Source organism: Lithobates pipiens, unplaced genomic scaffold (genome assembly GCF_037356315.1).
Source record: "Lithobates pipiens isolate NorthernLeopardFrog02 unplaced genomic scaffold, aLitPip1_a1.2 Scaffold_16, whole genome shotgun sequence".
NCBI classification, from domain to species: Eukaryota; Metazoa; Chordata; class Amphibia; order Anura; family Ranidae; genus Lithobates; species Lithobates pipiens.
This window is the reverse complement of record NW_027507748.1, coordinates 24,359,517-24,372,916: the sequence shown is the minus strand read 5'-3', so window position 1 is coordinate 24,372,916 and position 13,400 is coordinate 24,359,517. Positions and strand designations below refer to the sequence as shown.

Genomic DNA, 13,400 nt, shown 5'->3' with positions numbered 1-13,400 from the left:
GAAGGTTAATAGATTGGTTTGGCAAGAATGATTCTTCATGAATCCATGCTGATTACTGCTAATGATACCGTTCTCATTACTAAAATCTTGTATATAGTCCCTTATCATCCCCTCCAAGAGCTTACATACTATTGATGTTAGGCTAACTCAGGGGTAGGGAACCTATGGCTCTCGAGCCAGATGTGGCTCTTTTGATGGGTGCATCTGGCTCTCACCTCTAAATCTGCGGATTGTGTGGTGTGCCGATCCATGGATTTAGCCCATAGGAAAGGCCGCAGCTTCGGCCTAGCTCCGGAGCTGTGGCCATCTTGGTACACCCGGCAGCGGCCTAGGTGAGCGGCGCGCTGACATCATCATCACCCGCCTCAACTGCTCGTGGATTTGCCTGCCTGTGTAGTGGTAAGCAAGCAGACAATCGTAGAGGAGATGTGGATATTATAGTGGGGGAGATGATGTGGATATTACAGTTATAATTGAAATTAGTCAATCAATCGATTAAAAAAAAAAATTAGTTTTAAACATATTGTATGGCTCTCGTGGAATTACATTTTAAAATATGTGGCGTTCATGACTCTCTCAACCAAAAAGGTTCCCTACCCCTGGGCTAACTGGTCTGTAATTCCCAGGGATGTATTTTGATCCCTTTTTAAATATTGGTGATACATTGGCTTTTCTCTAATCAGCTGGTACCATTCCAGTCAGTAGACTGTCAGTAAAAATTAGGAATGATGGTCTGGCAAATACTTGACTAAGTTCCCTAAGTACCCTCGGGTGCAAGCCATCTGGTCCCGGTGATTTATTAATGTTAAGTTTCCCAAGTCTAATTTTAATTTTGTCCCCTGTTAGCCATGGAGGTGCATCCTGTGATGTGTTATGAGTATAAACACTGTAGTTTTGGTTACTGAAACCCCCCGATTCCCTTGTGAAGACTGAGGAGAAGAATAAATTCAATACCTTCGCCATCTCCCCTTCCTTTGTAACCAGATGGCCTTCCTCATTCTTTATGGGGCCAATATGGTCTGTCTTCCCTTTTTTACTTTTTTTATGCTTAAAGCGGAGGTCCACCCTAAAATGGACCTCCGCTCATCGGAATCCCCCCCCCCTCCGGCGCCACAATCGGCACCTTTCAGGGGGGAGGGGGGTGCAGTTACCTGGATAATCCAGGTAACTGCACCCACTTCCGGGCTAGCTCTCTGCGGAACGGGGCGTACGTTCCGCAAGCGCCCGCCCCCTTCAGCAAGTGCCCCGCTGCCTGCTGGGAAACACACAGCTCCCAGAGGCAGCGGGGACCGTCCGGATTGCGCCGCGCGGCTCGCGCATGCGCAGTAGGGAACCAGGAAATGAAGCCGAAAGGCTCCATTTCCTGATTCCCATACCCAAGATGGCGACGGGACCCGGCAGCCGAACGAGCGATCGGCTTCGGGTGCCGACATCGCGGGCGCGCTGGACAGGTAAGTGTCACTATTTAAAAGTCAGCAGCTGCAGTATTTGTAGCTGCTGGCTTTAAAAAAAAAAAAAAAAACGCGGAGTCCCGGTGGACTCCCGCTTTAAAGCGGGAGTCCGCCGTTTTTTTTTTTTTTTAAAAAGCCAGCAGCTACAAATACTGCAGCTGCTGACTTTTAAAATAATGACACTTACCCGCCCAGCGCGCCCGCGATGTCGGCACCCGAAGCCGATCTCTCGATCGTCTCTCGGGTGCTGCCGCCGCCATTTTGGGTATGGGAATCAGGAAGTGGAGCCTTGCGGCTTCATTTCCCGGTTCCCTACTGCGCATGCGCGAGTCGCGCTGCGCAATAAGGATGGTCCCCGCTGTCTCTGGGATCAGTGTGTTTCCCAGCAGGCAGCGGGGGACCTTCGGAAAGGGGCGTAGATTCTGCAGAAAGGGGCGTAGCTTCTGCAGAATCTACGCCGGAAGTGGGTGCAGATACCTGTACTGTACAGGTACCTGCACCCCCCTCCCCCCTGAAAGGTGCCAATTGTGGCGCCGGGGGGGGGGGGGAGGGTTCCAATGAGCAGAAGCTCCACTTTAGGGTGGACCTCCTCTTTAAAGAATTTCTTTGGGATTTTTTTTTGCTTTCCTCCGCAATGTGTCTTTCGTGTTCTATCTTAGCCGCCTTAATTGCACCCTTACATTCCTTGTTGCATTCCTTATAAAGTCTGAATGCTGATGATGATCCCTCAGCCCCTGGGGGACCCCACTATATGTGCAATTCATTTAGTTCCGAATTAGTTTTTAGACTAAATTCGACTAATTCTGAAATTATCAAATTAAGGAAAACTGGTTTAACAAATCTTTCAGAAAATTTGAAAATCCTAAATTCGAAAATCCAAAATAATAACTAAGTAACTAATAATAACTATTACTAACTATTAAATTATAGCTATTGGAATTTCCTTTCAAATTTGGCTGTTGGTGAACGTAACGAATACAAATTTATCCGAAGTTACGAATTATCAGAATTATCATTTTAATAGTTAATTATTATTAGTTAGTTATTATTAAGAATTTGGGGATTTTCAAATTTTCAGATTTTCGTTCTTTTTGGATATTCGTTCTCTTGAATTTTTGTTATTATTTTCACATTTTTTTACGAATTTACTTGAAATAACTAATTTTGATCATAATGAATGACCCGAAAAATGGAAACAAAATGGAAACGCATGAAACAAAAAAAAAACTAACACATTTTTCGGCGGTACGCATGACTAGCATGGGTACAGTATTTTCTAAATCAACAGCTCAAGAGGTTTCACCGCAGTCATGTGACAAAAAACTTCCCCACCTCCCCTTGCCTCTGTAGCAATGTGAAAATCTTGCTGATTCTTGCCACGGGAAATTAAATAATATCCAGATTATAAAATATTTATTGGACTTTCTGTTTTTTTTTGTGTTTACTGAAAGGTATTAGCAATTAGCTGGTGGATGTTTGTTGCCCTCTAATCTTGGCTCTGCCTTAATTCCTCTATAGCTCCAACAAGAAGCTGCTGTACTGTGGGATGAAGGATGGGGCAGTTCGTGTTTACCCTCTCCAGCCCAATGACCCCCTACTCACCTCCATTGGCAGTTATTGGTCCCTCGGGGTCCATGACAACCAATATGGCAGCATGCAAGCCATCAGCAGCAGCTATGACGACCAGTACCTGGTAACCTGTGGAGCCGATGGCAACATCTTCACCTTTAGCATCCTCTCCATGGAGGATATTGAACGAGACCTGAAAGTCAAGAAAGCAAAAGTGCCATCTCCAAGGGTATGTCTAGACGCACCTTATCCTTACCGCAATATTACTGCCCATGTCATATTCCCAGATAATTGTACCTCCACTTGAATGTCCTCCACCTCTTCCCCTGACCTTCCCCGACCTTACCTCTTTGTAAGATGCTGTGGCTACTAACCCTTACCAGTTGTGTTAGGTCATTCCCTGTTACCTGCATTCCACACTCTCTAGAAAGACCTCTCATTTCACCCTCACCTAAGGTAAATTTCATGTCACCTGCACCCACACTCTATGGAATGTCCCCCATTCTTATATTTTCTTTAGGTAAATTCCCTGTCAGTCTGAGGGCCACCCTGGATTTTCGGGTTGATATTACGCCTCTATCATTTAAAATACACCTATGATCAAAATGTATACACCCTTCATTTCATTGTAAATAAGCAAATTTACAAAATCTGCAGGGGGTCGAATCATTATTTGCGCCAATGTATGCATGTTAAAGCCAAAGCAAATCCTTCTCAGGAAGTCTCATAACTCCATCTGTATTATCTTCCAGACCAACCGGGAAGGGGAAAAACATGCAGAGGATATTGAGGATCCTAATGCTTACAGGTAAACTTGATGTTCTAATGATTCATGAAGTAATGAGGTGCATGTTTATTCTTTACCTAAACTGCTTTCATTATTTCTAGATATGCTGGGCCACTGATCTTTTAATTTCAAATCCAAGTTGAATTTGGGTTTAATGTTTTGGAAATGGTTGGGGAATGGTTTTGTCAGAAACCATGAAATCAGGTTGAGACAGAAGTCCAGTTAAATCACACTTGTTTAATAATAAGAGATAAAAGAACAAACATAGTCAAAACATAGCCAAAGTTCAGTAACCAAAACGGATAGCCAGCCAAGCCAGAAGTCAGGGATCAATGTAGTGGAACAGCAAGCAGGATCTGGAGCCAGAAAGGATGTCAGCAAAGCAAGTCTTGACCAGAATCACAGGAGATAGTTTCTGTGATGTTGACCAAGGCGAAGGCAGAGATCCTCTGGACTGGACGGCTTTGGCAGAACTGACGAGCAGGATATCATCAACAGCTGAGTAACTGTGGAGAGCTAGGAGCTGGCAGTTAGCCGACAGCTGAGTGGCCAACTTAGAGAAGGAAGGCCTGAGCCCAGCACTGACGGGTTTGGGTTGGGGTTTTATTCTTCCTGTGCCTTTTGGATTCCTGTTTTGACACTGAAAGTAAAAGGAATCTACCCAAAAAAAGGTAGCATAAACACTTGCCTGAGTTTCTTTTTCACTCTTTTGTTCTACCTAAAAACAAGCTTTCTATGGAGTTGGGCTTTAATTTTCAAGGGGAAGTGTCTTGGCTACCTCACAGCCCAAAGTGCTGGACTAAAGTCTCAATAGACCTAATTTTAGTCCACCAGTGACAGGACTTGCTGGATCCATGGGCTGCTGCCAGACCTGACAAAGGTGTCTCCAAAAGCAATAGAAAACATCCTATTACTTGAACAAAACGGTGTTGTATAAATGTAAATGAGATGGTAAGACTGGTGCAAAACAGACAGATTCGGCTCCAGTAGACTTCAACAAAATGGTGGCCGTCTGAACATAGACAGCAACTCCCTATTGCATTTATGTAAATGAAATGGGTAAAAGATGGCTTCAGCTCCTGTTCTCCACCTAAAGAGAACTCCTCAGATGCATTTCGCCCTTTGGCCTCTACAATTAAGCCATGAAAAGGGGCGATACGCTTCTGAGGAATTCTCTACAGGTGGAAAACAGGAGCTGAAGCCATCTTTTACCCATTTCATTTACATTTATGCAACAGGGAGTTGCTGTCTATGTTCAGACGGCTACCATTTTGTTGAAGTCCACTGGAGCCTGACAAGCCGATTCTGTCTGTTTTGCACCAGTCTTTTCACACTCTGATCTGACTGACATAGATTTGGAGGGGCATTCGAGTGGTACTATTTTCAATGTTTTGGGCTACATATACAAGACACCATATACCTCCATATTTCTAAGACTGCTGGGTCACTACAACATGAATTTGAAGGAACACATCTTGGATGACCCCTCTGTTTCTTCTCCAGTATTGAGAATGCCACACAGAAGCGCCAGCATGATCTTCTCATGAAACAAGCCGAGGAGAAGAAGGCCAGAAAGCGTCAAGAGCTGGCCCAGATGAGAAAAGAGTTCCAGAAGCTTCTCAGAAAGAATGCTGAGCTGCCAAAACACATGCAGATGGGACGAGCCGTATGTATCTCTAGAATATATTTTCTACATCAGGGGTCTCTAAACTTTCTAATCAAAGGGCCAGTTTACTGTCCTTCAGGCTTTGGGGTGGGGGGTGAACTGTGGCCAGTAGGGGTAAAAAATGCCCCACCATCAGTGCCCCATCATTAGATTAAATGGCAGGAATAGTGCCCCATTGTTAATATCAATGAGAAGAATAGTGCCCCATTGATACTGTCAGTAGGGGGAATGGTGTCCCATCATTGGTGTCAGTTTGTGGAATAGTGCCCCAAGGACCAGATAAAAGCAAGCAAAGGGCCACATTTTGGAGACCACTGTCCTACACCATCCTGCCCAACTACACCTGATGGATTTCCCCACCAGTATTTAGCCCAAATAGCCATCAAAACAACATAACATGTTTAAAGCACTCTGGAAGCCTAAACTGTGGAGTATCCAAAGATACACGAAGGCGCCTCTATCTTTGTGTCTGCTCTTCACCTCTGCTAGCAGTTTGCTACAGGTTTTACTTTAAATAAAAAACACAGAGGTCTCACACATTTGGAAATATATAGTATCTCACAAAAGTGAGTACACCCCTCACATTTTTGAAAAAAATATGTCATTATATCTTTTCAACACTGAAGAAATGACACTTGTCTACAATGTAAAGTAGTGAGTGTACAGTTTGTATAACAGTGTAAATTTGCCGTCCCCTCAAAATAACTCAACACACAGCCATTAATGTCTAAACCGCTGGCAACAAAAGTGAGTACACCCCTAAGAGAAAATGTCCAAATTGGGCCCAAAGTGTCAATATTTTGTGTGGCCACCATTATTTCCAGCACTGCCTGAACCCTCTTGGGCATGGAGTTCACCAGAGCTTCACAGGTTGCCACTGGAGTCCTCTTCCACTCCTCCATGATGACATCACAGAGCTGGTGGATGTTGGAGACCTTGTGCTCCTCCACCTTCCGTTTGAGGATGCCCCACAGATGCTCAATAGGGTTTAGGTCTGGAGACATGCTTGACCAGTCCATCACCTTTACCCTCAGCTTCTTTAGCAAGGCAGTGGTCATCTTGGGGGTGTGTTTGGGGTCATTATCATGTTGGAATACTGCCCTGCGGCCCAGTCTCTGAAGGGAGGGGATCGTGCTCTGCTTCAGTATGTCACAGTACATGTTGGCATTCATGGTTCCCTCAATGATCTGTAGCTCCCCAGTGCCGGCAGCACTCATGCAGCCCCAGACCATGACACTCCCACCACCATGCTTGACTGTAGGCAAGACACACTTGTCTTTGTCCTCCTCACCTGGTTGCCCCCACACACGCTTGTCACCATCTAAACAAAATAAATTCTTGGTCTCATCAGACCACAGGACATGGTTCCAGTAATCCATGTCCTTAGTCTGCTTGTCTTCAGCAAACTGTTTTTGGGCTTTCTTGTGCATCATCTTTAGAAGAGGCTTCCTTCTGGGATGACATGCATATGAATTTGATGCAGTGTGCAGAGTTTGGTCTGAGCACTGACAGGCTGACCCCCCACCCCTTCAACCTCTGCAGCAATGCTGGCGGCATTAATACGTCTATTTCCCAAAGACAGCCTCTGGATATGACGCTGAGCACATGGACTTAACTTCTTTGGTCGACCATGGCGAGGCCTGTTCTGAGTGGAACCTGTCCTGTTAAACTACTGTATGGTCTTGGCCACCATGCTGCAGCTCAGTTTCAGGGTCTTAGCAATCTTCTTATAGCCTAGGCCATCTTTATGTAGGGCAACAATTGTTTTTTTCAGATCCTCAGAGAGTTATTTGCCATGAGGTGCCATGTTGAACTTCCAGTGACCAGTGTGAGAGAGTGAGAGCGATAACACCAAATTTAACACACCTGCTCCACATTTACACCTGGGACCCTGTAACACTAACGAGTCACCAGGGGCAGATTGAAAGCTCATGGGGCCCCCGGGCAATAGGAGATTATGAGGCCCCCAGGCAATCAGAGATTATGGGGCCACACAGTATACAATCACACAGTATACACATACATGTACACACAGTATACACAGACATATTTCTATTGGCTGAGAAGGTACTGGAGGGGTGGGGCAGCTATAATCTCAGGATTTTTAGACCAAAAGGATGTCGGTTAGGAACATTTCAGAGACAGATGTAAAAAAAAACAGACTTTTACATACTGTCCCTGGTTTTACTGAGGCTGGCAACCCTGATGGGGCCCCCTAGTGACCCGGGGCCCTTGGGCAGTGCCCGAGTGGCTGAATGGTCAGTCCGCCCCTGCGAGTCACATGAAACCGGGGCGAGAAAAAGGCTAATTGGGCCCAATTTGGACATTTTCACTTGGCTGTGTTGAGTTATTTTGAGGGGACAGCAAATTTACACTGTTATACAAGCTGTACACTCACTACTTTACATTGTAGCAAAGTGTCATTTCTTCAGTGTTGTCACATGAAAAGATAGAATAAAATATTTACAAAAATGTGAGGGGTTCACTCATTTTTGTGAGATACTGTAAGTCCCCAACAAAGTCTTCATGCCGGATGCAGCTCTTTGCTTGCCTTCATCCGGCCCTTCAGGCACTATTCTACCAACTGACACCAACAATGGGGCACTAATCCTCCACCTAATACCAAATATGTGGTGTTTACTCCCACTGATGCCAGGAAAATTTCCACTCCCACTGGCCACAATCTGGCCTCCCTAAAGTCACATCGACAATAGATTGGCCCTTTGTTTAGAAAGTTTGGAGACCCCAGCCTTATTGAGATGGGGCAGATGACCCGATTCATGAATGGATGCACTTATCGGTTCACACTTCAAATTTTTTTCCATGATGCAGGAGTTTGAGATGGATCACAGAATCCGTGAGGAAATGGAGCGGCAGAAGTCGGAGAGCGTGCGCACCGCACTAAAGGAGCTGGCATGGGAGCAAGAGAAGCACAACATTGGACTGAAGAAACTGCAAGCCCAGTAAGTAATATCTCAGAACAGATAGTGGTCTTTAATCCTAAAGTGGACCTGTCATCACCCTGTGTCATTTATTCTTAGCAGTGGTGAAAAATGCATTAGCGGGATTGCCTTCAGAATTACCGCTTTCTTGATGCTTTAAATTTTAACAACTGTGTTTCATATCCAAATGTGTGAATGCTTCTTTCAGTTGCTATCTGCTTTTCACACAGCTGCCCTAATAGATTACTGCCAAGATAAGATTAAATATTCATATAACAGACTACAAGAGAAAAGGGGGGTTAACTTCCTCTTGCTCTGCAAATACAGATGTTTTCTAAAGACTTTTATAGATCATTTTTGACATGACATTAATGGTGGACGAGTCTGGGGGGAGACTTCTGCATGCAGTGGACTTCTCCTGGCCATTCAGGAGATAGGTATAAATGTTCAGTGTCTTGGGGGGGATCAAGTGATCATTTTTTTCTCATGAGCTAAGGCCTATCCCTAGTATTCTGTAGGCCCTTCTTTTAGTAAAATGTATCTACCTATCATTCAGGAAAGGAACCCGGGGGGGGGGCACCATGTCAGCACGAGGTACATTCTGGGTATTATGTAAAAAAAACTCATGGTGATAATGAATAGACATGTGCGATTCGTTTCGTACGAATCTCAAATTCGTATACAAATTTCCCAAAATTCGTACGTTCGGGAGGATCCAAAATACGAATTGCCATGCGTCTGAATTCTGTATGCAATACGAACTTTTGTTTACGAATTTCGGATTTCGGATCAGTTGTCGTTGCATCGACGACTCAATCATTATGCTTATTATGAGGGGCTCCCACCATCCCTGTGCTATGCTGACTTCCTCCTGGGGCTGTACCTCTGATGTGCTCATTATGAGGGGCTCCCACCATCCCTGTGCTATGTTGACTTCCTCCCGGGGCTGCTTATTATGAGGGGCTCCCACCATCCCTGTGCTATGCTGACTTCCTCCTGGGGCTGCTTATTATGAAGGGCTCCCACCATCCCTGTGCTATGCTGACGAAACAAAACGGAATTCCAGACACGAAATACGAAGTACGAATTCATTTTAATACGAACCGTAATGGAACAGAACAAAACAAATTTATTGACGGTGCCCATGTCTAATAATGAAGCAAAAGACAAACGCTAAGATGAGACGATGTACGGAGATTTCAGCCTGTCTAACCTTGTTGCAGAATACTGAACAGCAAATGAGAACGATAAGTAAAATTCAAGTTTTCCATCATTTGATGTGGAAGCCTTAAATTATTATGGTCACCATAAAAGAAGCTGTGTAAGAACCAGAAGTAATGGAGAGAGGGGGGTGTGAGGTAAGGAGGGAGGGGGGTAATCCCCTGGGCATTAAGGGCAATGGTTATGAGGAGAGATGAAGTAATGTGTTGTGTTGGGAAGTGAGGGCTCTGGTCACATGAAGAGACGAGGGAAGGTACTTCCCAGGGAAGTGAGGGTCCTGGTCAAGAGGATACACAAGGGAGGGTACTCCCCTGGGAAGTAAGGATCCTAGATATAGGAATAGACAAGTTAAGATCCTCCCGATGGAAGGGAGGGCCCTGGTCATGAGGATATATAACTGAACATGCTACTTCTTTAGAGAAGTAAGAGAAGGTACTCCCCTGGGAAGTGAGGCCCATGGTCATGAGGAGAAGCAAGGAAAGGTACTCCCTGGGGAAATTAGTATCCTGGTAATGCATGAAACATAGAAAATATACTCCCCTGGAAACTCAGGGCCATGGTCATGAGAGGAAACAAGGAAAGATACTCCCCTGGAAAGTGAGAGCCATAGTTATGAGCAGGGCTGGGACAAGGGGTGGGCAGAAGGGGAGGCTGCTCTGGGCGCAGCGTGTATTATAGGGATGGGGGAGCTGCAGCAGATCAATACTTCTGTCAGCCCAGTGCTGGAAGCAGCGAGGAAAGGAGAGCTGGGAAGAGGGGCAGGCTGTGCTCTCTCTCCTGCTCCTCCTCCTAAGCATGTACATAATATAAAGGGGATGGTTTAATTTGGTGTCTTGGACACTGGAAGACCCTGTCCCAGTTCTGGTTATGAGGAGAGATGAGGAAAGGTGTTCCTCCAGAAAGTGAGGGCCATGATCATTAGGAGAGACAAGGGAAGGGGTTGCTCTGGGAAGTGAGAGCCTTACTCATGAGGCGGGATGGGGGAACATGCAGCCCTGGCAAGCAAGAGACATGGAAGGTTCTGTCCCGGTATGTGAGGAACGTGTCCATCAGGAGAAAAGAGGGTATTACACTGGGAAGTGAGGGTCATGGTAATGAGAGATGAGGGAAGCTGCTTCCCTGGGAAGCAAGGGTCCTGCTCATGAAAAGAATTAAAGGAAGGTGCTTCCCTGGGATGTGAACACCATGGTGATTACTTGAGATTAGAGAAGGTGCTCCTATTGGGAAGCAAGGGTCTTGGTCCTGGTCAACACAGGGGTTGAATAAAGCTGCTCCCCTGGGATATAAATGCAATGGTCATGAAGGGGGATGAGGAAAGGTGTTGTTCTAGGAATTGGAGGTTCTGGTCATGAGGGGAAATTAGATAAGGTACTACTGTGGGAAGTGAGGGTGGGCTTTGGTCATGAGGGTAGATGAATGAAGGTGCTTGCATTGGAGGTTAGGACCATGGTCATGAGAAGAGATGAGGGAAGGTGCTCCTCTAGGAAGTGAGGGCTTTGGTCATGGGCAGAGATGACAAATAGTGCTCCACTGGAAAATAAGGGGTTTGTTCATGAGGAAAGACAAAGGAAGGAACTCTTCTACGAAGTGGGCCTCTGGTCATAAAGAAAGGAGGCAAAGTGCTACCATAAGAAACTAACTAAAAGGACCAAAGAACCAAAGTAGTCCCAAATCTGGTTTTCAGGGCCTGTCGAGTAGTTTCTTAGTTCAGGCCTTGGAAGTAAGAATACCAAAAAATGATGACTGAGCTAAAGGAACCAGTGTGACACCCAAAGTCAGCCTATGTCCTACGACAAAAGCCTCATGCCCGTCATAAATTTAGTGTTGTAAGAGTCATCATAAAGTATACATGTTTAATGGTGCAATCTGCATGTAATTTGTGTGTTGTGTCTGTAAAGGTTTCACCCAGGTGCTTCATTTTCCTCCTACAATCCAAAAACTTACTGGTATGTTTATTGGTTCCTTCTTACACTCCACCTAATCTGACCATATGAGTGTGCTAAGGAAATTAGATGGTAAGGTCCTTTTGGGGGGATAAAGCAACATAGGGAGTTTGAATCTTGGTAGACTGGTGGACAATTATCAAGTGAGAGGAACAGTAAAGCACAGTCCTAGTTCAAAACTATTGAACCAAAACAGAGTTACCCGACCGCTGGCCCACGGACCACGTGCCTTCTGATCTTGGATGGCGAGTCGACAACCCTAGATTGTGGGTTCCGGACCCGCAATCCCAGAGCATTAGTGTTGAGAATGGAGGGCAGGTTGCCTACCAAAGTTGCTAGAACACTGTGTCTTTCTTCCAGTAAAGGTCTTCATGTTGTATGCCAGGTTCCGGGATAAGGTGGAGTTTGACACGGTGATGGTGCGTGCAATCAACACTGAACACCAAGTATCCACATACAGACTTCTGTCTCTCCCAGAGAAACACTACAAGATGAAGGGGATGATCCTTAAAAGAAGGCCCACCCGATATGACATCTTTCAGAAAGAGGAAACGGCTAAAGAGAACCGGGATTCAGGTGAGAGCTCATCAGGAAATGCTCATGTTCTACACAATGGGAATGATTTACAAAAATTTGAGAGTGCAAAATCTGGTGTAGCTGTGCATGGTAGCCAATCAGCTTGTAGGTTTTATTGCCAAAGCTTAATTGAACAAGTTGAAGTTAGAAGCTGATTGGCTACCGTACGCAGCAGCACCAGATTTTGCACTCTCCAGTTTTAGTAAATCAGCCCCATTATCTGTAGTGGTGCATTTGTTTGTATTGTTTGTATTAATCCTCACTGTAGGCCCGCTGGAAAGCCCTGCAACTGGTTTGGTTAGCCCTGCAAAATCTGTATTAATTTCTGTGGTTTGAATTGGGGACCAAAGATGATTGGTCACAAATATGGGCTGCATCAAAATCCTGCACCCTGTGAATGGCTGCCTTGAAAAAGAACAACAAAGTCAATTCTTGGTGGTATTAGGCACCAAACAGGATAACCAAATTCCCCCTTAGATATTAGCCTCGTTGTTTTAAAGGGTGTAAAGAACTGGGATGCCACATGCATGTATGATAAAAATGCCTGACTGCTAAGTGATTATATACCAGAATATTCCAGATCCTATCGGAACTCCTATGAAGCACTACACTAAACTAGACAAATTCCTGCTGCCCGATTTTGGTGGTGGTGTCCTAGAACCTTGGGAACAGTATGTACCTTGTGGAGAAAGAGCTGAAGAGGAGCTTCTCTTGCACCTCTGGTCCATCAACCCTGATAGTAATGATAGGGGAGGGCACAGAGTGGCACAAGGATCGATGTTGCTGGTAGCACCTAATCGGAAACCAGGAGCATAGCAATTCAATGTATGTGTGACAGCTCTGGACCGGTAGGTGGTTTGAGATTGTTTGTGACGCGGGGTCTTTTGGCTGGGCGGTGGGGTTGTATGGCGGGGGTAAGCTCACTTGCTGGTTGCTGCCTGGCTTACCATTGCCCATCAATGCTGACCATTAAACTCACCTGCCTGACACACTGACCATTCCACTGACCTACCTGACATACATACACTGACCTACCTACCTGACATACATACACTGACCTACCTGACATACATACACTGACCTACCTGGAATACATACATTGACTGACTTGACATACACTGACCTACCTGACGTACACTTACCTACCTGACATAAATACACTAAACTACCTACCTGCCATACACTTACCTACCTGACATACATACACTGACGGTAGTGACATACACTGACCTACCTACCTGACAT

The 13,400-nt window shown here is 45.3% G+C and overlaps 1 protein-coding gene across 5 annotated transcripts in view; it reads left to right on the top strand.

Moving 5' to 3' along the window:
* The window catches only part of CFAP44 (cilia and flagella associated protein 44), a 98,379-nt gene that overhangs the window by 34,080 nt on the left and 50,899 nt on the right, over positions 1-13,400 (top strand). For 4 of the 5 annotated variants that reach the window (XM_077479686.1, XM_077479685.1, XM_077479684.1 and 1 more), the window contains exons 20-24: positions 2,970-3,249; positions 3,773-3,828; positions 5,311-5,473; positions 8,306-8,436; positions 11,965-12,155. In XM_077479686.1, coding sequence (XP_077335812.1) covers positions 2,970-3,249; positions 3,773-3,828; positions 5,311-5,473; positions 8,306-8,436; positions 11,965-12,155 — 821 coding nt within the window. Of the gene's footprint in view, positions 1-2,969; positions 3,250-3,772; positions 3,829-5,310; positions 5,474-8,305; positions 8,437-11,939; positions 12,156-13,400 lie in introns of those variants that run through there. The other variant, XM_077479687.1, reaches the window with a different exon arrangement.